We start from the raw sequence: 24,995 nt of genomic DNA on the forward strand, positions 1-24,995 counted from the left end.
ACAACCTCACTAAACATGTTCATTTCCTTCCTCCTGCTGGGGGCAGACATTGTTTCTCTACTGTGAGCTGAGTGGTTTCTGTCATATTTCAGATCTGTTACAAACAAAATGACAGAGCGTGCATCAACAGTGGGAGTGCTTATACAGCTACCAGGGCTACCCTTGGAAAAACTCAGAACAAACCTCATCAATATGGTCGTCAAATCTCATCTTTATTGGGGGAAAGAGCTTTACCTCCCTACAATTTTGTGATCAGGACTGTAAGCAGTGAGTGCTTCTCCAATTACATTTACTCCATACTATTGTCATTTGCATTCTCCAGCAATGGCCTCATTATACTTCACCTTGTAGCCAAGGAGAGAATGAATTGATGGACCGGCTTCAAGGGTAAAAACATTACAGACATATTTCACAAGTTTGTCCTTTGAGTCAGCTTTGTCTAAAGGTTAAAACATTCACACACCCACTTAAATCATGGTTTCTGGACAGCATGTAAAATGATTTACTTTCTATTTTATTTATCTGTAGCTTTGCATTACAGGTCTGTCTGTAAGCAAGTCAGGTCCCTAGATATGCACCTGCCACATGATCTGAACTGCAAAACTGAGAAGAAAGTCATTCTAGAAGCACGGCCTGCTCATCTTGAACATCCCCAGGCACTTATTTCAGTGGCCACTGGGTAAAAAGTGCATGTACAGAGTCACGTGTCACATCTTTTAAAAAGCCTTTCAGTTGTTTAAAATCTATTTTGCTTCAATAAGGTTTTAAAAGAATTTCCTGAGTTGTACTTCTATCACTGTCTTTGCTGTTGCAAAATCTTCCATACATTTCCATTCAGCATTCTGAGCGTCACCTCTCTTATGTCATAGCTTTAGAACCTCTTCTACATTATCTTAACCCCCACCATTCTCATATGGTTAAGTTCAGGCTGGATTTTAGCTTTTTTTTTTTTTTTTTAAGAAAATGTTCTCAGTTTGAAGGTTTCTATTTGGCAAAATCTAATAAGGAAAATGTCTATATAAAAAGGGGGGTAGATGTGAACCTAGCACACTTCGTTCCCACCCTTATGCCGGTCCCAAACCTTAAAATGCACAAGCAATGCTCCAAAGTATGAAACATTAGTAAGGAGGTCATATGGTATTAAGATGCCTTGCCATACTGTACTTGAATACTACAGGTTGATCAGTCAGTGCAGTTTGTAGGTTTACTGACTTAGTTCCCCTTTGAAAAGATTGCTTAAATATAAAGAAAGAACATTATTCAAGTCTTCTTTTTTAACCAAAACCTTTAATCACAGTATAAACAAAAACATATGACAAAAGCTGAGGAGTTGAGAACAAAGAGTTCAGAATGTCCCAGAGGAAAAGCTGTCGTCCAGCAGATGTTCAATCACAGCTCCAAGCGTGAGCCGGCAGCTGCTGCCTCTGGTAGAAGTGGATGCTCCAGGTCTCAGACTTGACTTGGGAGGGTCCTGGGTCTCCAGCTGTGCTCACCCATCCCGTTGTTGTCGGCATGTGACATCACAGGCATGGCGGAGAGCACGGTTCACTTGGACCTCTGCCTCATCTTTCTCCTTTTGCGCTTCAGCCTGTACAGAAGACGTCACAAAGTTCAGTCACACTTCAGGTGCTATAAAAAAGCAAATATATAAACGGGTGTGAATGCAAAAGGGATAACTCTTACCTGCGCATGCGCTTCTTTCGCCACTACGGAAAAGAGACAATGTTCAATTAGCTATAACACGTTCATAGAAATTGGCCAAAATATTTCATAATGGGCTGCAGCTGCCAACATCTGTTTAAGCAGGACTTTAAATTCTGACGGCTATGCTAACCGTCAAACTGCACAAGCTTGCTGACTAGCTAACAAATGTAGCCCCGCTGGGAAGTGTATTTATCCCACACAGAGACACCAAACACCAACCTTAGCTCTCATGTCGACGAGGGGATGCTGCAAACAGAAAGAAAATGTTACGGATACTTTCGATTGATTTCATATTAAGACGATTAACTTGGATTCTTACACCGACTATTCCCACTCACCGATCGCTACGGAATCGTCTCCACGAAGGACGTCATAACGTTGAGACGTCCCATTTATATGGCCTCCTACGTCATTCTCAATGGACGCCAGCGAGACGTGGGAAATTGAGTTTTCAAGATGGCAACGCTCTTCAAATGATTTTATTATTGGACCATTTATTTTTAAATAATACTTACACACCGCGCATGTGCGAGAGATCGCATCAAATCTTATAATAGACTCACTCCCACCTCTCCACCCGTCCACGATATTCCTACATTTAAACTCTCTGCCACTGAACGCACCTTCCCCCTTTTCTCCTCCGTCCTTCCCAACAGTAGCATATTTTCCTCCTACAACCTGCTGCTTTATTGCGCTGGTAGGCATCATTGGAAAACCTTGCCTTGGTTGATCCAGTATGGAGATCTCATTCTTGAGGATTTACAGATTTTTATGTGCAGTCACAGGAAGGTTTCTCCTGTTGATCGATCAAATGGATCTGTCTGCTCCTTTGTACATGGAGGAACAGGTGTACTGCCAGATCTCTTCAAAATGACCTCCAGTGGGCTACTTACACCGGTCAAAAGTCTTTCCATTTTTTAATTGAAAATTATGGAGTTTAATGTCTCATTGCACTCTGAAATGAAAGTATAGCACAAATAAGCAACTGGACTGAAAAACGATATAATGGAATAAATTTATAAACCAAAGTGTAATCTAAACTTTTGACTCATCAAAGTAGCCACCTTTGGCAGATATAACAGCTGAAGCTGCCATAAACGTGTTCAGTTCATCACAAATCAGCTCGATAACATGCCTGTCACGGAAGCTGTTAACTCTCAGAAACTTGTCCTCTGATTCATCTGTGGTTTTGGGTTTGCCAGACCTCTTCCTCTGTCAGTTTGCCCCAGTTTCTGAGTGATTTTTGATGGTAAAGGAAACTGTACTCATTGACACGTTGACTTTCTTTGCAATTTCTCTGCAGGAAAGACCTAAGTGTTATGATGGTCTGTCTCTCTTCCATTGTTAATTGCCTTTTTCTCGCCAGTTCTGTAGCAACACACTAATTTCTGCAGTACAATACTGTTCAACTGATGCTCACGAGGTACCACAGTGTGTTTCACAGTTTTATGCAGACAGAGGGGGTTTGGAAGAAATCCAGAAAATGTGGAACCCCTGCAGGAATTTGTAGCACCAGCCTTCAAGGCTTTATCAAACTCCATTGCTGCAGAACAGCTTTACATTGTTATCCTATTTTGTGTTACCCTGAAAAAGGCCTTTTTGTATAATTCTGAATTGTACATTTTCAATTTTGGGTAACATTACCTTTTTTTAACCTCTGGCAGTTCACCACTTACCTTTGTACCATTTTAAGCTATCAGTGGACTTGAACGACTTGAATTGCAATAAATAACTGGAGGGTAGTGTGTGTATACTCCATGAAGAGGCATAGGGGTTCTGTGCCCGGACCCCAGCACTATGGAGTCACCAGAACTGCCCGTTCACTTCACATATGAAACACTGAGCATGTGTGACAGGCATGAAAGAGTCTGCCTGCAACATCATCAAGCATGACCAGTTTGGTAGAGGGTCAGAGGGTGATAGTGTGAAAAGGCATCCTTGGAAGGTGGCACAAACGTCCACATGCTAATCTGTACCAAACTCAGGCTTCTGTTGTTCCAGTCGCAGTAATCCTCCTGGTATAGGGTAAGACCCAGCCTCACAGTTCTTGGATGACAAAGTCACTGGAAGTTCACATATTCAGATCCAAGTCTAGGACATAAGGCCCAGGACACCATCTGCTGTCTCAAGAGGAGCATATCTAGGTGTTAACATAGTGCACACAGGCACATGGGGCCACACGCTCCTGAGCATCATTATAGGAGTGACTTTGAATCCAGCCCTCAAAGACGTGGAGATTCTCTCGACAGATTACACAATATGTACCAGTAAAGATATTCAGCTTGTATATTTGATCCATCAAAATTAAATGTGATTAAATTGTTCCCTCAACTTTTTCATGCAACTACTGTGAACCAAACACAAGATCTCTCAAACATGTGGGCGTAATTTAATCCTGATCCTCCAGCATGGCCAGTGGCTCGCGTCCCACCTCTCTGGGATCAGACCCTCGATAAAGAAGATGGAATAATGAGCAGAACTACTCAGAGCGGTTGTCCATTAACCTTCTTAAAATGTAAAAACAATCTTTTATTCATGAATACACCAAAACAGAACGCACACAAATGATGTCAGGTGGTTTTTTAATGTTTCCAAAAATAGTCTCTAAAAGTGGGATTTGTTTTACAAAAGCATCCATATATTTAACAGGTATGGACTTCTTATGTAAACACAGACTGTCAGACTCAGTGGTGAACCCTTGGCAGGAGTTAAGACCATCCACAACCGAGGAAAAGAAATCGATTTGTTTTTACTGGTTAGATGTGGGAGGTCCTAAATGTTGACTTTAGAAACTGTTAGGAGTAACTTATAGCAGAGGCTTACGAGCGTACACAGTGGAGCACAAACCAAGCAAGAGCGGTATAAATGCTGCAATTAAACTGAACGATGGGGGGATGATGTGATGAATCGGGACAGACGTCCACATTTATGCCCACGACAAGTTAAACTCATGACAGAGGCGTGGCTTCACTTCAAAGACCTCAAGAAATGTATCTTAATGTCACACAATTACACTGACGCAGTGCTGTGCAGTCGCCATCCCTGGCTGCTCGGTCGAACTCTTTATTTTCCACATCTTTCACTACAGTTGGAGAATGAATGGAAGGCTCAAGGTCAGTCAAATGGTGGCATTTTCCAGTGAGAATATGCCCTTGACCAAAATATCCTCTCTGGTAGCAGACCACTGTTAAGAGAATAAGGATGTCTCAAAGGCAGTAAAATTTACTAGAGATATAAGTGTGTGTTTTGTAAGAGAGAGTGTGTTCTAGTGGGAGTGACAGATTTAAGGAGCAGCATCATCCCAAACTGACATCAGTTAGACTCAGAGGTATTTGCAGCAGTTTGCCCACAAGTGCCTCACACAGCTGGGACAGAAGGATTCGTGACGTCTGTTCTTTGGATCATCAGATGTCCGTCACAATTTATTGGAGCATCGATTTATTCTGCGGCCTCGGTCTCCATCGGCTGTCCTGTTGCATTCTCCACTGTCTTTGAAGCCTTTTTTTTAAAAGAAAGGATCGACGTTAGAGCAGAAACTTGTCAACAGCATTAAAGTGAGATACAGAATCACAGCGTCCTGGATCTCACCTTCTTTTTCTTCTTCTTCTGAGTCTTACGGCTGGCTGAGCTTTGAAGTAAAGCCTTTAGTGGGAGAGGGAGGAGTAGACAAATATGACTTTCACAACCCGATGAGCTACAGCATTAAATACATCAACACATAATGGTTTTGCAAGTGCGAAGTCAGCTAACAGGCGAGACACAGCAGTCCCATTAGTCTAATCGTCCTCAGGAGGAGGACTGTGTATTAAAACCATGTATTACCTTCAGCTCTGGGTCCTCCACCTCGTGCTCAGACTTGTAGAGTTCTGGCTCAAAGAGGCTGTTGGTGATCCGCAGAGGTCCGTTGGCCATGAGCAGCACGGTGAACTTAAACTGGGCAACGAACTCGCCTGAACACAGAGGGTTCACAGTTATAGAAGCAGTAGTAGACACCTCCACAGTTCCTGTTTTTCCATCATTGTTTGTCAACAGAGACATCTAGTGGCCAAAGAAGGTTGTTTTTTTCATTTTTGATGTGCGACAGAAGAGTGAAAGGGACGGCTTACAAGACGATAGTGAGACCGATACGGTTTGGAGACGGTGGCACTAACAAAAAGACAGGAGGCTGAACTGGAGGTGGATGCTGAGACTTTCATTGGACGTGATCGAGACGGGCAGGATTAGATGTGATTAGATCAGCTTAGGTCGAGCAATTTGGAGGCAAAGTGAGAGAGGCAAGGCTGACATGGTTGGGACGAGCAGAGGAGGGAAGATCAAAGAGAATATTCATAGATGTAGTGAGGGAGGAGGGTTGGCGGGACAGAAGGATGACAGTGACAGGATGAGATGGAGGTGGGAGAACTATTGTGGAGACGGGCAAAATCGGTCAACAAGATCTATGCAGAGAAACTTAAAAGTCATAACAAGGCTTCCTTTACCTAACACACTAAAAGACTGTTAAACTATGGCCTGTTGTCCCTATACTGCAGAGAGTCTATCACTCGGAGCTGACCAGCCAGTATGCAGCCACCTGGACCGCAGTTTCTCCCGCTGCACTCAGACATGTAACGGTGAAGGCCGTGAAGTGGAGGGCCCGACTGCTGCAAGAAGGGCTGCACAGTCAGCACACGTGCTCGTCTATGCCTACCTCCAAAGCAGGTATTTCCACTTTTTGTCTCTCCATTTATGTCTCTTTTTAAAAATGTTATCATTTACTTTAACTGCAACAGCAAGTTTTTATTACGTGTTGGATTAGAGACGTATTGCTAGTGCTAAGTTTGCAAGAAAAAAGTTGCACACCCCTTTGAAATACCAGGAATTCTGACTGATTATTATGATACTGGGTCAGAATAAGACATGAACCCAATCAGGCTAAACAAATAACAGCTGCATGTTTTCACGTGTCGTCGCTGAACACGTCGACCGACCACTTATAGTGCACGCTCGCTCCCAAATACACAGTGGTGCTCACCCTCTTTCTCTTGCAGTACAGTGAAGGGCTGCACCAGCTCATGTTTGGCACACTCCACCACCCCCAACCTGGCCTTTGCTTCATCCTCAAACGCTCTGAAGACAATGGAAAGAAAAATAAGTGGATGAAGGTGCAAACCAATTTCTGTAATAATAAAATGAAAAGGCAGAAATACAAGAAATCTCTAAACTGGGGTTAAAAGATGCTACCTCAGAGTGAAAGGCATGGTATCGAAGCGTCTCTCCATCTCGCTGAAGAATGTCCGAGACGTCTTCATCTTCAAGCCGTACACCTTGTTGGGGTCTCGTTTGTAAACTGTGGTCCTTTGACCTCCATCCTTTGCCTTATTTAAATAAATACATTAACAAATTCTTCATACTGAGCAGAAAAAAAAAACCCCAAACTAAACAGTTGACCATACACTTCAATCCTTCTCACCTTTCCCTCTCCGGTGCTGACGAGCACATCCACTGCGTATACTTCATGCACCTCAAACTCGGCCTTCTCGTGGTCCTTTCTGCAAATACCACACAACGAGGTGAGCTACTGGTCAAAGACGACACATCGACCACTATACGCACCAGCTGACAGAACTCACTTTTGCTGGTCCGATGGATTCTGGATGATCGTTTTCTCCCCGTCGATTACGTGCTGTTTGAGCTGATGAGAGAGCATGCCTGCGGACATTGAAAAACTAAAATGAGTCAAGTGGCCCAAAATCACATCTAGAAACCGAAACCAAAGAGTGTTCACAAACACTCACCCTCAATGGGGGAGCACTTGAATGACTTTGCAATCTTGTTCCAGGCTTCCGTGACCTGCGTGTTCTGATGAAAAACAAACAGCGGTGATTATGAGAAGAGGTCTAAACGACTATCTGGTCACACAGATCTGGTCAGTGGGAGAGCTTTACCTGGTTTCCTGGCTTGACGAGGCGGAGAGCGGCTTCAGCACAGAGGTGAGCTGCCTTAATGACGTCCGCCTTACGTCCTGTCAGTGGGTTGTCCTGCAGAGACACGAGAGGTAAGTTAAAGACCTAAAGACCTATTGGGATTATTGGAGGAAATCAAGCATTTGATTGCTACAGGGCGGGTGTATTCCTCATACCTTGGTCACGCCGACAATGAAGCTGTGAGCCACGTTTGAGATGAAGCCGTCGACGTGCACACCGAGATCACTGCACGCAAACAGGAGGTGGTTAAATTTCGGCTTAGTTTATGTTTTCAGTGCTTTTTTCCCACCTTGCCGTAGGATGGGGAGCATAAAATCAGAAGCTTACATTTTGACAAGATCGCCATCCTTCAGTATGACTTCAGGATCACTCTTCAGAGGGGAGAAATGGCACACGCAGTTGTTAACAGAAACGCATGTAGGAAAAGCGATACCTGGGAAGGAAAGAGAGTGAATGAGGGAGTGCTGAGTCAGATTGGCGACTAATGAAAAGCCCAAAAGAAAGAAAGAGCAAGAGAAAGAAAAAAAATACCTTTCTTCATTTCCTTTTCCCTCTTGAAGATCTTTCCAGTTTCTGCCACAATGAAGGCATCTCCCTTTTCGCACAGGCTGAGCACGGAGACGCCAGTTTTAGCTGCCTCTACTACAGCCTTCAGAGCTTCTGCAGGGCAAGAGATAAGAGAGCCATTAAACTGGTTAATATGGTGTTTAAATAACAGACGGCAGACAAGTGCCTGAAATACTGTTTTCATCATAACTTTAATTGCTGATTAATCCTGGGTCAATCAGCTGTTTAGGCCCACCAAACGTTTAGAATTAGCAGGAGAGACAGTGTTCCTCTTGTCATCAGAGGGCACAGATAAACCCATTTCACATTTGCTGTGAGATTAACGTTTGACAGACTGCCTGACAGCTGTGGGTCTGCCCAAATCTGCGCATTGACGAGAGTGAATTAGGTGTCTTAAATCAAGATCAGTTTATCATACATAAATCATAATAAGGACATGCTGCCACTGATGTAAAGGACCAGCATATCATGTGATCTCGTGCATCATACAGAGAAGGGCTGGGGATGAAAAACACCCAGTCTCTGTATTAAAAAAAGGATCGTGAACAAATGCTTTTTTCTTCTTTTTTTTTCCAACATCAGGTATGTTTATAAATGTTAATGTCTGATAGGCAGCCTAGGATTAAAGCACAATTAATAGTGCCACAGAGAAAGTCGGTTTAAACGGTCTCTGCTTACGCCAGTTATTACCTTTAATTACATCGTATTAGTCAATCAGGTCACCAGCAAAGTTAAATTAAACTTAATTTGTACGGATCTGAATTCATTGCACACATGCGTTTAAATGTGAGCTGCCTTATTTTGAACCCTTGCGTGTCATTTGTACTTGCCATTGTTATCTGTTAACGTTAGCAGTTACAGCTAGCTAACGCCTGATAGCCAGCTAGCCCAGCCACATAGCTTCCTAGCTTACCGGTGTGCTGCTGTGACAGCTACATGGCGCTAAACGTGTGCGGATAGCTTTGAAAAGAAATCTAGGCGTAAATGATCATAAAGCCCGTATTTTATTTGTTTATTTAAAAAAAGCCCCCGCTTCCTAATGTGATCTTCTTGTTATCGATGCACTGCTGCGGCACATGGCATAGCTGCTGCCTGCATATGACTAGCTGGCACTGCTAGCTAACATCAGGCACGGCTCTGGTACTTGTAAGAGATCAAAACGCCTCGTTAGCGATGTATTTACTTACGGTTTGCAATCTCGGCGCCCATCTTGTACTTGGTAACCACCAAGTCATCGGCGATGGTTTGCTCCTGCGTCTCATCATCTCCAGACATGTTGGCAGTGTGTCCGCGAACTCGAGAGTAACTTTTTCCCCCGCGGGTCTCAGTCAGGCTCAGGACGGACCACGCTGCTCTGCACACCGGCCCGCCCGACTCCGGCCGACAGCGCACGATCAGCAGATCCCGCCTGCTGCCAAAGACACACTCTGCAGTCAAGATAGTTCACTTCCAGCTCGGTGCATTGGCCGATGGTTGGCGGTTTTGCCAAATTTACTAGCTTGTTCGTTAGCTTTACGTTTAACTTTTTGGGGGGCTTTTTTTGTTCATATTTTATTCGTTTTTTTTTAACATAATATTTGTTCACTTTTACTTTACTGCACCCTAATAACATTGTAATAACATGATAATTAGCTCATAAGAGGGATTTAAATTGGGAGATATAACTACTCTGATATATACAGGTTTAATTGGTACATGCACAATACTTTATATTTTTTTTTCACATTTTGCTAAGAAAATGGGAAATGCCGGACTAGAGCAGCGCAGATACTGAAGGACCCGTCCCATCCTGGCAACAAACTGTTCCAACTTCTGCAATCTGGTAGAAGGTTCCGCATCATCCGGGCAAGGACAGAGAGACTCAAGAGGAGCTTCTATCCCCAAGCCAACCGGGCCCTAAACACACACACCCGCCCTCTCACATCATCTATAATTGACTGAGACAGGACTCTTCCAGACACTAAACCAAGGCACAATGTACATTTCAATTCCTTTAATTTTAAATATGTTTATATTGTCTATCCTGTAAAATAGTCAGATGTCTATTCTTATTAATGTACAGAATTCACCTGCTTGCTGCTACTACTGCACATTCACCCAATGTATATACTATATATATATATAATGTTCTTCCTCTACTCCCCCCCCCCTTTTTGCACATGTCGAGGAGCGTGTCAGGATACATTTCACTGTGTGTTATACTTGTATAACTATGCATGTGAACCTTGAACCTTGAAGCAGTTTATTGAAATGTGCGCACATACATGTAAATGCAGAATTTAAGGCAAAACTTTGAAACTTTCAGCGCTTGAAAGTAAACATTTGGTATGACCACTGTTATTCTTCAACACAGCTTGAACTCTCTTCATATAATTTCTTTAAATAGTCTTCAGAAATAATTTTTCAGGGTTCTTGAAGGATATTCAAAGCTCTTCTTTGGATGTTGGCTGCCTTTAGTCTCTATCTATCTATCTATCTATCTACACACACGAATACACATTAAGAAAAAAGTTTATCTGAGGAATAAAGTTAAGATTTACATTTTTTTATTTCAAGAAAAGCAGGCTCTGAAAAATACGGTGGAAATGAAATATGCCCATTAGTTTCACGGTTTCTCTCGCTACTTGAACAAAAGCGGAAAAATGTGACCGTTGACTCTCACTTCCGTCATCTCTGATCTGCATCTGAAATAAAAGTAGCGCGAGCGCGTCACCAGTGCCGTCTCTTGCCTTTTACGTTTTCTTACGTGCCCCCGGTAAATCTATAGAGTACAGTCTCTTTAATTCTGTCATTTTATTGAATGACTGAGCAATAAAATGAATAAAAAAATAAAACAACCACAAAAACAACGTTTTATTGTTTTATTATAAAAATGTCAACATAATGTAAAAAATGCTTCTGTTCACATATAGATGACAAATGGTAGGATAGCTGCAAACTAGTCACTTGAATTTATATAATAATTCATGTTACTATAAGGAGTACCGTAGGGAATCATCTCATGTTACTGCATTCACTGTGATACGAAGGTCACTTAATACGTGCTTGAGGACACCCTCCAGTTTGTTGGCTTTGTACCATCTCACAGTCGGTTTTCATGAATTATTATTCACCGAATAAAGAAGTAAGAAGTAAGAATCAAAAATATTTTAAATATTCTTCTTCCTCCTGAAAAGAACCCATAAAAAATTGAAAAAAAGAGGTGAACATGAATATGAAACAGCCCACATTTATGACAGCAACTGCAGCAGTTTCTGTGACTCTGTCCCTGGCCGCATTATTAGGTGCGCACAGCATCTGGTTTGAGGAACAGCCTGCTGTGCCAGTAGTCTGGGTTGTCGAATGATGTGTTGCTTGCAGGTTCCCCCACACCAGCGCACACCTTGATGTATTCCCCAATCTCTGTACACCTGCCACTGCCCATCTCCTCACAAATAACCCTCCCCTTTACTGGGAGGTTCTGGTATTCTGTTTCCTTACATCTGCTGGGCACCACCCCAAATCTGTTCATCTCCTCATACTCCTCCACCTTTTCTCCTCCACCTTTCAGCACATCTGGCCTGGGCATGGCCGTACTGCTTAGAGTGGCTTTGTTGTTTGTGTTCTGGGTTTCCTCCTTTTCCTCTTCCTCTTTGTGCTCCTTTTTCAACACCTCCACTGTTTGGTGTATTTCCTGTTCTTCTGCTGCACTCTTTGCAGATGTTTGACTCCCACGTCTCTCTTGTGATGATTCATCTCGTTCTGTAGAGTCAGAGTGCCTGATGTCCATGTATTCATACCTGCCATTCCCTTGGGCTGGCTCTCCTGGGTCATCCACAGCTCTGATATCACTAGTGAAGTCACTAGTGAGCGGCTGTTTCTCTGCAGAGTTTATTCGCTCTTCTGCAGTTCCTTCACAAGCCTCATGAAGTGGATTCCTCCTTACAGCTGAGTCTGGTGGCAGAGTTTCTTCGTGTGCTATGTCCTCTATGGGTAACAGAGCCATGAATGTTGGGGAGGGTAAGGGTGGGGTTTTGCAGCAAATCCCCACAGTGGGGTCGTCTTCCTGTCTTGAAACGCTGCTGGCCAAACGAGGAGGAGCGCTCTCCTCTGTGTTCATGATTTCATATTCCTGGGTGGGATTTATCACCATGAAAAGAGGCCTTGAGTTTCTTTGGCCAGAATGAGAAATTCTGGAGATTTGAACTGTGATAGGGTGTAAAGAAGGAAGAAGATTAGGAAAGACGCTTTGGTTAAATACATGATTTAACTATTTGAACCAAAATGTAACAAAACAACAAGGCACTGTTCCTATTTTACTGCTCATAATTTACCTCTTTCTGGTGTACTAGGTGAGCCAGGTAGGACATAGCCATAGCTGTCCACCTCCTCCTCTTCCTCTGCCGTCCACACCTTGTACGAGGGTGGACTGGAGGCTGTTGAAAGTTTTCTCTGTTGGCTGATCGGTACACGACGATTACTCCTCTCTGAGCCAATCCTGGCCCTGTGAAGACTCGCCGTCCGTAAGCCTTCTTCATGCACCTCTGCCTCTCTGCCACTCCCCCTGACCTCTAACCTCTCAGGCAGAGTCCGGACTGAGCTCAGACGAGACCTGTGAAACCACAGCTGGGACAGAAAAGCAAAGAGGGATGGATAGTTTGTTACTTCCTGAGGAGGGAGAGAGGTATGAAGGTATGTAGGAGCGCAGGTAGGTAGGTATATCTTGTTGACCTGCTGGCCGTGCCACCAGTAACATACTCATTCAAAGTGAAGTTCTTTGGAAATGAAGCTAATCATATCAACTTTGAGCAAATCAGAAATCAAGAATGTGTCTTTGCATTTATTCGTGTGAAAGTTTGTTTTTGTAAAAACCTGGCGGAAGCTGTCTGCTGGGCTCGTGGTCATTGGCAGGTATCCTATATTTCCAGGCTGATATGAGCCACTCTGCAAAAAAAAAAATTGGTGTGCTGATTCTGCAATTATCCTGTAACAACAGTGCAGAAATCCAGGATGTCCTTCTTTACCCTGCATGAATTAATCCGAGAACGAGAAACACTCCACGACGGCGAGTTCTGAAGAGGAGGTGTAGCCAAACCTTCCTCCAGTCCCTCCTCATCTTGGTCTTCTAAACCTGGATCCAGAAGTCCTCGCTCTGACTCCCTTCGATGGGTTGCATCTGGGACAGGTTCTTCTCCTTCCAGCTGCAGGGTAATCAGGAATAACAGGCATTGAGATTAAAGACTATATTTCAGAACTAAAAGTTGTAAAATGAGTAGCCATCATAGTCTCACCTTGATGACAAGGTATCTCGGTGGGTCCCTCGCCATGCGAGTGAAGTCACTGGCCAGTTCTTTGAAGGTGGGCCTTATGTTTTCATCAATCATCCAGCCTAAACATAACAAGAAAAATACCAATTTTTATCATGTATCAGAATGTATTTGTGAATAATACCCGAATAAATGGTAAATATAGTTCTCTTCTACTTTAATCACTTAACTTGATTACTCAAAACACTTTTTACTACAAGCCAATCACACACATTCATACAAGCACCCTTATTATTATTTTTTATATCTAAGCACCTTGTTTAACATCCCTGCACACTCTTACACTTCAGTTGCATCATGGGTAATTCAGGGTTCACTATCTTGCGCTGGTATACTTCGACATGGAGACTGAAATAGTCTGCTCTACTTCCTGAGATATGTGTGTGTGTGCGTGTATGTGAGAGAGAGAGAGAGAGAGAGAGAGAGGCTAATGTTTTGACTAACATTTCACCATGACCATGTACACGTCTATAGTGCAGATGTGGGGCTGTGACAGACGTTCGCCCTTCTCCAGCAGACCCGGCACTTCCTGAGGCGACACGGATGCATATGGCTCCGCCCCAAATGACATCATCTCCCACACTGTCACCCCTGTCCAGGAAAAGAGGACAATTTAAATGCTCCACGCCAAAATTCACAGACAGTGACGTTTCAAGAGGAAGGTTAATTTATTAGTGCATACACCACAAACAGACACACACACACACACACACACACACACACACACACACACACACACACACACACACACACACACACACACACACACACACACTGACATCCTCTTACCATAACTCCAGACATCACTCTGATGAGTATATCTTCGAAACAAGATGCTTTCGAGTGCCATCCATTTTATTGGCGTCTGAATAAACAGAAAAAAATGCAGACACTCAAATTGGTTTGTGTTTGATTGCATTACTGGAAGAGACAATAAAAGCTGTTTAACAATTCAGTGTGTATCGCAAGCTCAATGACTCACAACAACCTTTGTGTCTGTGTAGACGTATTTCTTGTCATCAGGGTAAAGGAGGTCTGCTACGCCGTAGTCGGAGATCTGGACCTGATAGTCATTTTTCAGTAAGATGTTGCGTGCAGCCAGATTCCTGTGGACCATGCAGTGCTCTTCCAGATAGTACATGCCCTGAGAAACAGATGTGTAGTCCTTGTAGTCACAGATTATTAATATATTTGCATGGAAAAGCAAATAAAAAAAACTGTCCTCACCTTTGCAATCTGCACACACCAGTTGAGCAGGAGCTGGGGATCCAGGCTGTTCTTCTTTTGCCTGATGTGCTCCAGCAGCGAACCTTGTGAACTGAGCTGGGTCACCAGTTGCAGACTGGCACCTGGGCAGATGCCCAGCAGCCTAACGATGTAAGGGTGGTCCAAGCCGCCCATGGAGAGCATATGCTACACAACAAACAATGCAATGATAATGTGATTACTGGGCATCTTTTGGCATATGATAAAAGACAGGCATTCAATCTTTACATTAACTTCTGTGTGTGATGTTAAACCTTATTTCAGAGGAGACTCACATCAGTAATCTCAGTGAAAGTCTGTCGGCCTGAGCTATCCTGGATTGTCTTAATGGCCACGGGTATTTTTACCGTCTCTCCTTCTGGAGTCCAAAAGCCCTTAAAAACAAATTAAATGTAGAGCTGCACACAAATCTGTGGATAATCAGTGAAAGTCTAACAAATCCAGGCCAATTAGTACCTTGTGCACAGTGCCAAAAACACCCACGCCAAGGGCTTTGACTTTTTTCAGCTCTGAAGGCCTCAGAAGGCGGGCATGAACCTTGGTGCCTTTCTCTCCAGGATCCAGCGGCTCAAAGCTCTGCTACAAACAGACCAGTTATTCCAAGGGGATTTTCATCATCACAGCAAATGCAGTTAAATCAGTCCAGAAGATATAGTTGGGTGTTTTGTAAAGTCTCACCTCTCCGCTCTCCAGGTACCTCCTCATAGCCCTCTTGCGACGGATGGCAAGTCCTCTGTGGTAAAGCATGCCCAGGAAAAATAACACCAGGCAGAAGATTAAGCCAGCTGGGACACCCAAGGCTATGCCTGTGATCTGACCACTGCAGACAGAGAAATAACAGAGTGAGCACATCAGCTAAAAAAGAAAAGATTTTATGTCATGATAACCCAGCTTACGTTTGGGGAAACTGAAAATTACCCTTTTAGAAATAAAGTTTTCGAGTTCAAATATTTTTTTTTGTTATAACAGTGGAATGATTTGTGATTTAGATTTGCAGTTCACTGCAATGCAAATTGCAGTGTACTTATGTTCACCAGCAGGAGGAAACACTAACCTACTAACTGCCAGTCTGGCTGTCTCTAAACAGTCCATTAATCCTGGGCCAATGCATCTGAAAAATGAAAGACAAAGTTTTCTTTATTATGCAGAGATTCAACAACCTAATTGGGACACTTCACTTTGGGGAAACGTGGGCATATAGACTTTTTTAAGTCCAGTCTCACCCCTGTGTGCAGTTGTGGTGACACGGTTGACAATGACCCTTCCTGTCGGGGTATTTGAAAATGAGTCCCTTCTGTCCATCATTTATCCCAGTGGGACAAGAGGACATGCAGAAAGGACCATCTTGAAAACTGGCACAAGCCACGCAATCATCTGAACCCTACCAATGAGAGAGAGAAAGGAGGATCATAAATAGAGACTATGTGAGATAAACTCTGCTAGAGTGACAATGAACCAGAAATGAACCACAACAGTGATGCCACCAATATACGAGGTATCACAAAGCCCTACAAGAATACAATGCATATGAAAATAAAGAAAAAAAAAATACAATAATCACATGTTTGTTTAGAAGTATGCAGAAGAGCATTCCTGAATGCACTACAGCAGCAGAAGACCGCACCAGGTGCCACTCCTGTCAGCTGAGAACAAGAAACTGAGGCTGCAATTGTCATCAAAATTGAACAATAGAAGATTCAAAAGAAGATTGCCTGGTCTAATGAGTGCTGATCTCTGCTACGACATTCGGATGGTAGGATTAGAATTTGGTATAAACCAACCAACCTGACACTGGTAATGTGTAGAGTGGAAGTAGAGAGTCTCTAAGTACCTTTCTTGTTTCATCTTGATTTTAACAAATTTACTGCTTATCTATTTTATGTAAATAATCATAAATATAAACTACTGGGCTACAGATTATCAAAGCTAGTGATTACCAGTCCAGTGCAGGTGACTTTCCCACTCTGAGTCTTGCATTCTGGATGACAGGCGGTACACTCGCCATCAGGACCTGCAAATTCCCTTGGTGCCCTGCAGGAATATTATCCAAGAAGCAAAACAAAATATTACATATACGTTCAACACACACACATGAATCACGAGAATGTAAACTCACAACCACTGACCCGTTGTAAAAATTACAGCTGTGCACACATGTGCCGTCTCGACTGTAGTTCCTACAGGAAAGACACTGTTCAGGCCCTGGGCCCCAGCATCCTGCATCTGAACATAGCGGATCACACACGTGGCCTTCTGCAACTACATCACAAAACTGTGTAAGAACAGCACTGATTACTTGCTTACAACATACAACACAATAGTGAATTCTGAGTTTAATATGCTCAAAATATAACATTTAGAATATAGTGAAGGTTATCTGTTAGTCCATCAGCTCGCCTCACCACACTCTGCCAATGGCTTGTTGTTGCTGAGGTTGTTGCCTCGAACTCGGCGGCCTCTGAACAGCTTCGTCCAGTTTACAGTGTGGTGGTAGCAGAGATTGCTGTTCAGACTGATGTACATGCTGCCGTCACTGATTTCTTTCAGAGAGCGCAGACCCAGTGAGGTAAGAGTGGGGACGCGCATGACCGTCAGAGAAAAATGGCTTTCGTTGGAGGGTTGGAGGATGAAGAGGGGAGAAAAGGATGATTCAAATGGAAAAACATCAGATTGTCTGTAACAGATTATGTTGTAGTTCCAAGCCTGTTAGGTAATGCATTCAGTCTCACAATGAACCTGTTGGAGGTTTCTTCCCCTTAAAAAGGAGTTTTTCCTTCCCACTGTTGCCAAGTGCTTACTCACAGGGTTCATCTGGTAGCTGAGGCTTTCTTTGTATTATTGTAGTCTTTACCTTACAATATAAAGTGCCTTGAGGCAGTTGTTGGTGTTGTGATCTGGAGCCTTATAAATAAATGAGTAATTCAACAGACAGTCCTATAGATAGATATTAGTCTGAGTAAGACGAATGCCTCCATGGTTTAAGAGTAATATATTTCCCTTACACACAAACATAGTTAGTCCCTCATTTTGGGTCATACTTAATAAAAAGTCAATTTTATAATTCTTAGTCAAACTCTGTTTTACAAAGCTAAGATTATCCGGGGCACAACATAACAGGCAACCTGACAAAGAACGAATGACAGCAGAGCACAGAATACACGATATGAGGAATGACAGACAGAAAATACATGGATACACATGACAGACAGGGGAGACATGAAAAAAGCAGAACATGGGGAGGACACGTAAACAGGAAAGGGACACATGCACATTAACACAGACACACAGAGAGGGACACAGAGGAGAGAGACACAAGGAGACTATACATGACAAATGGGGGAGATGACGGGAGACAAAGACATCAATGAAACATATAAAGGGTGAGGGAGACTTAAACACAGGGGACTGGACAGACTCACACACTGAAGACAGGACACCAAAACCAACATAGTGGGGAAGACACAGACATGGGAAGAACCTAGACAGAGGAGAGCTAAATAGGGAATTAGAACTCAATATCAACAGAACTGACTAAAGCGTAAATTTTACAAACAGGAACATCATAATACAAAAGGGCATGAAACTCAAAATGCTCGGTCAAATGACCCAGCCCATAACGCCAAACCACACATTTGAATCCATCAGCTGTTGTGATAAAAGCATCCTGCTCTGGCCTCTCACTGACACGTGCACGGTATAATCTGCAGTCTTACTTGTAGAGCGTCCTCCCTTGAATGGTAGTGAGGCTCGAAAAAACAGACAGGTCATTCAGCTCTTTGGGCCAGGACTGGACGTTTAAAAAGTCTGAGAATAAAACACAGTGATTATATTAAGGACGATAGAAAATGACACTGTGCATAACACATCGCAGATAATTTGGATATTTGTTTTCCCCCAAAGGAGAGCATATATCATGTGATGGATACAACCTTTGTGTGCGTTATCAAGGGATAGAAGACAGCCTCATATGTGACAAGAAAAGCAAGCAGTTTAATGTTAATTGTGACTGTCACCTCACAGAAGTTTAAATGGATAGTTTACCCCAAATCAAACATGATTATGCTTTGATAATCGAGAGAAAGGAGACATCTTTGCAACCAGTATTTCCAAAGGCAGCTCACACCAAACATGGATGAATAGCACTACAGGTCCAGGCAGGAAACATGCATACTTGATTGTGAAATTTAATATAAAAAGCGGTCAACTGTTACACACATAAGCACACCTGTTATTTCCCTGACTGTGCGGAACACTTCCAGCTTTTTGGCATCCAGTGGTGGGATGTTTCTAAAATCATCTCTGTGAAGATAAAAGACAGAAAAATACTACAAACATACCAAGTGTACGGCACTATACCCTGAGACGCTTTACTCATACATACTGACAGTTACCCCATAATCCCCGTGACCAGGAAGTGAAGGCTGCCCTGAATCTTGGTGCAGTTGATGAAGCTGTTGATGTTGCTCGAGTCCACAGTCTGCCTGTCTTCAGCACCAGTGCCTTCACACACTGAAGGGATGACCAGAAACAATCACATCTGACTACTGAGATATAATCTTGGTGGGAAAAGGGAAAAATCGCATTTGCATTCATTTCAACCTTTTGGGCAAAGTCCGCTGCAGAGCTCACACTTCCTCTGGCCTTCTTTCTCCACCTCCATCTTGTCTGACGGACAGGCGCTCACGCAGGAGCTACCATCCACCACAAAATGAGCTATGAGGAGGAGGAAGAAAAGAAAAACACAGGGAATATGTTTTATTATACACATGCAGAGAAAATAAAATGATTCACGATACGACTCTTAAGTCGATTCTTAAAGCGTACAACCAGCTTTTACCAGCTTTGCTCTATTCTCTATGTCTCCTATCCACCCTGGACTCCTCCCTGACAATATGGGACACACATGAACACACCAGATCCAACACAACACCTGAAAACCTCTGTTTCCTGGTTAGAGTTGCTGTACCTGTCCCATGTTGTGTTTAGTTTTTGGCTTTGTTACATTTTCTGTCTTACAGTTTAACATTAACTAGCATTATGTTAGATCTGATACTATATATCAGTGCTGACTGCAGCTTCATGAACAGGCTCAGTGTGTAGTATATGAAAAGGTCGCCAAACTCCCGGGGAGCTGAAAGTTTTCCACTTGTGAATAATCTTTCTCGTCGTAGAATGATTGACTTGTTTGGAGGTGGCCTTAATGTGGTCATGCTTGCTAATGACTAATTAATGGCAGCGAATTAATTAATCCTTCCTTAATCTTTTTTCTCTTTTTCCTTTTGGAAACAGAAAGAGTGCACTTTATTTTTCACATGCTGCTTGTGCATTTTGGCACAGTGTAATATGTCATGTGTTGTTGCTAATGTGAGGTTGTTGTTAGCCTGTCATGGACCAGATGATTTTTATCATTACAACCTGATGCTTCAAACCTTAGAACTGAAAGAGAAAAAGTAACAAGAAAACTTTTAGACTTGTAAACACATGCAGGCCACTCACTGGGGCACTGAGACACACAGATGGATCCGTATTGGTATTTGGCATTAGGGTTGGTTTCCATTTGAAACGTCTGCTTGTTATAGATCAGAGCCCGGGGACACTGGGGCACACAGGCTCCGGAGTCATTGAAATGACGACATGCCTTTACAGGAACACACACAGAAAGAAGAGAATCAAAATGAAATACTAAAAGGCCAAAGGTGAAGCTGCTGAAGTACATCACAATTCAAAAGACATTAATGGCCCGCAGAGGCTGAATCATACAGATTTTGGTTATAAATTGCTTTTCTTCTAATGACACCAAGAGGTCAAGAATTTTGTTTTTGAATAGTGTGGATAATTTTTTTATGGCATGCTGTTATATTATGTGCAACTACTTCCAAATTTAACTTGATGTTAAACCTAATTTCATCAAAGTAAGGTTGTGCGAGCCACAAGCATGAATATAAACTCCAGTACAAGAATGTGCTTGCATGAACTATTGTATTTACAAGCTACATCACATGGCAACAATTAAAGGCAGACTGAGCATCCATACCACAGAAGAATAAAGGAAACAAAGGATTAGTTTCCCTTCAACTCTGGAAAACCTGTTCAAGATTTAGAATTGGGCCCAGGAAGTAAGGAAATATTCCCAGCATGAGACACAGGAATTTAGACTTAAATCCTCCATGCAATTAACAAAAAATAAAATAAAAATAAAGCCATTTTCTTGTTTCATCAGCAAACCTCTCCAAAGACAAAAAGATAATTCACTTACAAAACAGTCCACATCTTGGGGGCCTTTACATCCTGCTGCACACTCTATGTGACAGCAGTCCCTCGGGCTTGTGCCAAAGCAGCGGCTGTTACACTGTGGAGCGCACACCGTCTTAGTCACTAAAACACACAGGAGAGACGAGTTCATCAGAAGTCACATAAATGTGTATGCGTGTCTGTCTCTGGGTGTTTCTGTGTAGCTTTGAAGAGATATAATGAGGTGAAGTGAAGAGGAGGCAAAGGAAAAACAAAACGTGGGCGCTCACAGATCTGGCATTGCTTTTCGTTTGGTCCCCAGCAATAATCTCCGCAAGATTTATGGCATGGGCCTAAAAAAGAGAGACATAGAAAGATCAGTGCTTCTTATAAAAAGAGATGATTTAGAGATGAATTGGAATATGTATAGCAGACCAGTAGTGACCTTTCTTTCCATTGTATTTGATATCAATAGGAGCGCTGCTGTCCCGGACAATATCCTGCCAGAAGATCCAGGGACCATAACTCAGGTATTTGTTATTGATAATCTGCACCCCTCCCTCCAGAATCTCTGTGAAAACATTAGTGAAACATAACGCAAGCTAGACAGAGAAAACGGTTCAGCAGATATATCAGGATCAGAGGCGAATCAAAATATACACTTTAAAAAACAGTATGAGGATAATTGTTTTCATGAGGTTTTTTAAGCCTCCAAGAAAATACTAAAAAAGTTTGAAAGAATTAGACAATAAAACCAATAAAAGATGCAGAATTTGGAACAAGGTAAAAGAAATGATCTCTCAGGTCATTTCATTTCAGTTTTATTTATGTAGCACCAGTTCCCATGACATTCATGCCTATCTTCTTGAGTGGATGTAAACCTCTGACCACAGCTGTATGTGATGGAAGGGACTTCTAGTAGGACCAGGCTTGACCTGAGATGTTGAGTTTAATTGTTCCATTTTATGTAATGCACCACTCCCCACTGTCACAAACGCCTTGGGTTTCAGAAAGCATTTTCTTTTACAGAACAAACATTGAACGTTTTCTTTCTCTAATATCTGTTTTTCTGTCGTTCGTCTAACCCGTCAGGTTTGCGAGTCCCAGCTGCTGTAGGCCGTTGGAGCCGTCCTTGGGGTAGTTGAGGAAGATCGATAGAGCAAAACGTCTTTCATACAGGCTGTTTCCTCTGATGACGCGCAGTTGGCCCAGAGGAATCTCTTGAAAGTGGTTCATAGCAATAAGGACATAGCCAGTCACCTCACGGATTCTCTAGAGTGAAGAAGACCATTAATATAAGAGGCTACTTCTCCAATATGCTCTCCACTTTTTAACGCTTTTTCCAAATGTAACGACTGGAGGACTGGAGAGTAAGGAAACATGACATTTACCTTGAGGAAGGAGAAGTCCCAGTTACTCTCAATCTGTGTGATCTCCAGGTTTCCCATTACAATCTCACAGCCATAATACCGGTTTCTAATCAGATTGTACTGGTTCTCCTGAGAGCCTGTGGAACTGAGTCCATTCTGCGTCCCTGGACACACTTCTAACACAGATAGGGAATAAAGATGAAAATGAACGTAAATAACACTGGGAAAGCGAGTACTGTGGGCTGTGTTGTGTCTGTGGTATTTATAGGGTTGGTGACTCTCCCTGATGCTGTGTTCATGCCTGTGCTGGCTACAGATTTTGATGTGAAGCAGAGAGAAACAGGCAGGCTGTTACCCGCTTACATGGAGCAGTCCAGGCCTGGGGCTGATGAAGAGGAGGTCAGGGGGGTCAGAAGAGAGAGTGACTTTTTTTTAAAATTTTTCCCTCAGACAAAGTGCTTCATTGTTGTAAAGCTATAAATGTGGACAGTGTGTCTCAGTGAGTGATGAGTGCTGCAGTGACAGACAGTGCTTCTGTGTTGCGTGTGCATGTGCGTCTGCAAGCCGCGCATTGCTGAGATCATACCAAAAGACAATGGGCCGTGTGTGAACGGGACTCTCTGGCAGAGGGAAGGGAAATATCGTGAACGGAAGGTGACATACACACCATCTCTGAGTGCCCAGCAAAAAAACTGAGGAACTGGTCCTTTAATGTGCAAACGTTAGCCACCTGCAGCACTCGCTCAACACGAGTCATATCTCTTGTCTTCGTTATGAACACATAACACACAGCTATAGGACCCTGAAGACTGCTGCATAATAACAATGGAAAGTTACATGTTGACAAAGGACTGTTGCCTAATGCACACTTATATTCATACATGGCAATTTTAAGCAAACACTGGCCCTGAAATATTCAGCTAATCTGGGAGGACTCAATAATATTTAACTCATACTTGGGATAACTCAAAAACAGGCATTAGTACTTAAATTATTTGTTAATATTTTGTATTTATATGAAGCATAACACATTCATGAAAGGGCTCAGTGATCGGAAATTAGTAAGTAAACAAAAGCTCCTGACAGGAAAGAAAAACAGTGTGATTGTCTGACAGCTATCGCAAAGGGAGATCTGAATGTTGGCAAAGATTGCACATTAATGTCGTTGTAACTGCAGAAAACCACATTAAATTTTATTAGAAAGAATTTACTGACAGCGTGACAATCAGTTAATGGTAAATAGAAGTTCTTAAAGTGAATCTTTGCTGTTCTCTGCAGATTTTTAAAGTGCACTGCAAGGGCCTGGATCATAACAATAAAAAAGCTTTTAAGAAAGAGTGGTCTGCTGTGAACCAAACAAAGAGAGGCTGAGGTTTCTCAGTTTATACTACGACATCTTTAAGTACAGTTAATTCTATTCTATTGCTATAATTTGTCTGGTAATTTCGGTATTGTCTAAATTTCACGAGATCCAAACTAAGACAGGATTTCAGATATAGAATCACGTACGTCCTCACCTTCATGCGTTTGGGATGATGTTCGAAGCCTCCAAGACAAAATCACTCCCAGTAAAATGACTCGCCACTGCTCCATGCTGATGTCCAGCCTGTTCACGGAGATCTCTGCATATCAAAGCGGTTTAGGTAGTCCTCCGAAGAGCCAATATGTATTTCAGGGGGAAAAAATCGACTAAAGAATATACAGTAAAGTAAAAAAAAAAAAAATGTATATGAAAATCAGATCAAGTCAAAGTGAAGGACAAGTGCAACTCCTTCAAACCACCTAATAAGAGCGCAAACATCCCTCAGACTACTTGCAAAACTGAAAACAGTGAACAAGTTGTAGTTTATTGTGATGAGGGAATTTCCCTCCCAGATGGGGACGTGTGATTGGCCAACATCCCGACCAATCAGCGGTTTGTCCGTCATTTCGAGCTGAAGCCTCGGTTGTTACACTAAAGCAAAGAATTCTGCTAAATTTATGAAGCCCTCGAGAAACGACAGACTCAATAGCACTGACAGAAATCTTAAAACGTTACAAACACCCCCACCTAAAACATTATAATAACAAAAAAGCTGAATGACATACGAGCCAGTGAGACAGACAAGTACAGGTCGCTCAGTGCAGCAAATAGCTGATTTTGGATGTGAATATTTGCCGTGTGCAGCAGTTTGAACACCAGTTATTTTTGTTTCATGCTGTCAGCAGTGGAAGCAGCGTTTCGGTCCCCCCACCCAGTAAGAGCCCAGCGCTCTGAGTGGCCGCACTGTTTCCCCCGTAAAGAGCAGTATTGTCCCCGCAGCCCTGTCAACTGGTTAATCACCTCTTTGATGCGTGTGGAGCAGCCTGCCACAATGGCCACATTGTCAGACAGTCAAGTGACTTCTGAACCCAAAACAAGAACATGCTTAATTTGAGAAAATGGCCTCGGAGCAGACAAGATTCCTGAACACGGAGCTGCGGGTGAAAACGGGCCACTAATGGATGGAAATCATTAACCGCTTCTGACAGATGTACTGTTAATCTTATTTTTGAATGCGGCAGGGAGGGAGAGCCGAACAATCCACGGTTTGTTTGCAAGCATCCAT

General features: G+C 42.7%; 2 protein-coding genes across 3 annotated transcripts; both read right to left on the reverse strand.

Annotated features, from left to right (window-relative positions):
* Positions 1-4,269: 4,269 nt before the first annotated feature.
* Positions 4,270-9,627, reverse strand: pa2g4b (proliferation-associated 2G4, b). The gene is made up of 13 exons (XM_040047608.1): positions 9,422-9,627; positions 8,199-8,327; positions 7,995-8,100; positions 7,823-7,892; positions 7,629-7,721; positions 7,479-7,542; positions 7,314-7,392; positions 7,154-7,232; positions 6,925-7,058; positions 6,716-6,810; positions 5,527-5,654; positions 5,293-5,346; positions 4,270-5,202 (listed from the first exon to the last, which is right to left on the reverse strand). Exons 1-13 carry the CDS (start codon positions 9,507-9,509, stop codon positions 5,143-5,145), a joined length of 1,179 nt encoding a protein of 392 aa, XP_039903542.1. The 5' UTR covers positions 9,510-9,627; the 3' UTR covers positions 4,270-5,142.
* Positions 9,628-11,081: 1,454 nt separating this feature from the next.
* erbb3b (erb-b2 receptor tyrosine kinase 3b) lies at positions 11,082-24,565 on the reverse strand. 2 transcript variants are annotated; one of them, XM_040047561.1, is made up of 28 exons: positions 23,925-24,565; positions 22,429-22,583; positions 22,123-22,309; positions 21,483-21,608; positions 21,328-21,390; positions 21,063-21,181; positions 20,303-20,444; positions 19,406-19,519; positions 19,198-19,315; positions 19,032-19,105; positions 18,520-18,610; positions 17,209-17,411; positions 16,933-17,065; positions 16,744-16,837; positions 16,030-16,187; positions 15,861-15,917; positions 15,485-15,626; positions 15,263-15,382; positions 15,082-15,180; positions 14,768-14,953; positions 14,529-14,684; positions 14,330-14,405; positions 13,985-14,131; positions 13,505-13,602; positions 13,238-13,414; positions 13,086-13,157; positions 12,548-12,839; positions 11,082-12,419 (listed from the first exon to the last, which is right to left on the reverse strand). In XM_040047561.1, the coding sequence occupies exons 1-28, from the start codon at positions 23,998-24,000 to the stop codon at positions 11,515-11,517; spliced, it is 4,380 nt and encodes a 1,459-aa protein (XP_039903495.1). In that variant the 5' UTR covers positions 24,001-24,565; the 3' UTR covers positions 11,082-11,514. The 2 variants fall into 2 exon arrangements, with proteins under 2 accessions (XP_039903495.1, XP_039903494.1); XM_040047560.1 differs by having other exon boundaries at positions 15,263-15,385.
* Positions 24,566-24,995: the final 430 nt, after the last annotated feature.

The sequence above is a fragment of the Simochromis diagramma genome, unplaced genomic scaffold, assembly GCF_900408965.1.
Source record: "Simochromis diagramma unplaced genomic scaffold, fSimDia1.1 OVJJ01000387.1, whole genome shotgun sequence".
Classification (NCBI taxonomy): domain Eukaryota; kingdom Metazoa; phylum Chordata; class Actinopteri; order Cichliformes; family Cichlidae; genus Simochromis; species Simochromis diagramma.

Bases quoted from the DNA above. Each gene is read 5' to 3' on its own strand.
- pa2g4b (XM_040047608.1), bottom strand. From the start codon at position 9,509: ATGTCTGGAGATGATGAGACGCAGGAGCAAACCATCGCCGATGACTTG. The intron at 7,722-7,822 runs GTATGAGGAATA...GTGTCTCTGCAG, and splicing joins TCATTGTCGGCGTGACCAAG to GACAACCCACTGACAGGACG. The intron at 7,543-7,628 runs GTAAAGCTCTCC...GTTTTTCATCAG, and splicing joins TCGTCAAGCCAGGAAACCAG to AACACGCAGGTCACGGAAGC.
- erbb3b (XM_040047560.1), bottom strand. From the start codon at position 24,000: ATGGAGCAGTGGCGAGTCATTTTACTGGGAGTGATTTTGTCTTGGAGG. The intron at 17,412-18,519 runs GTAAGACTGCAG...CTCCAACGAAAG, and splicing joins CAAGGGAGGACGCTCTACAA to CCATTTTTCTCTGACGGTCA. The intron at 14,954-15,081 runs GTGAGTCTCCTC...TTTGTTGTGTAG, and splicing joins CTTTCACTGAGATTACTGAT to CATATGCTCTCCATGGGCGG.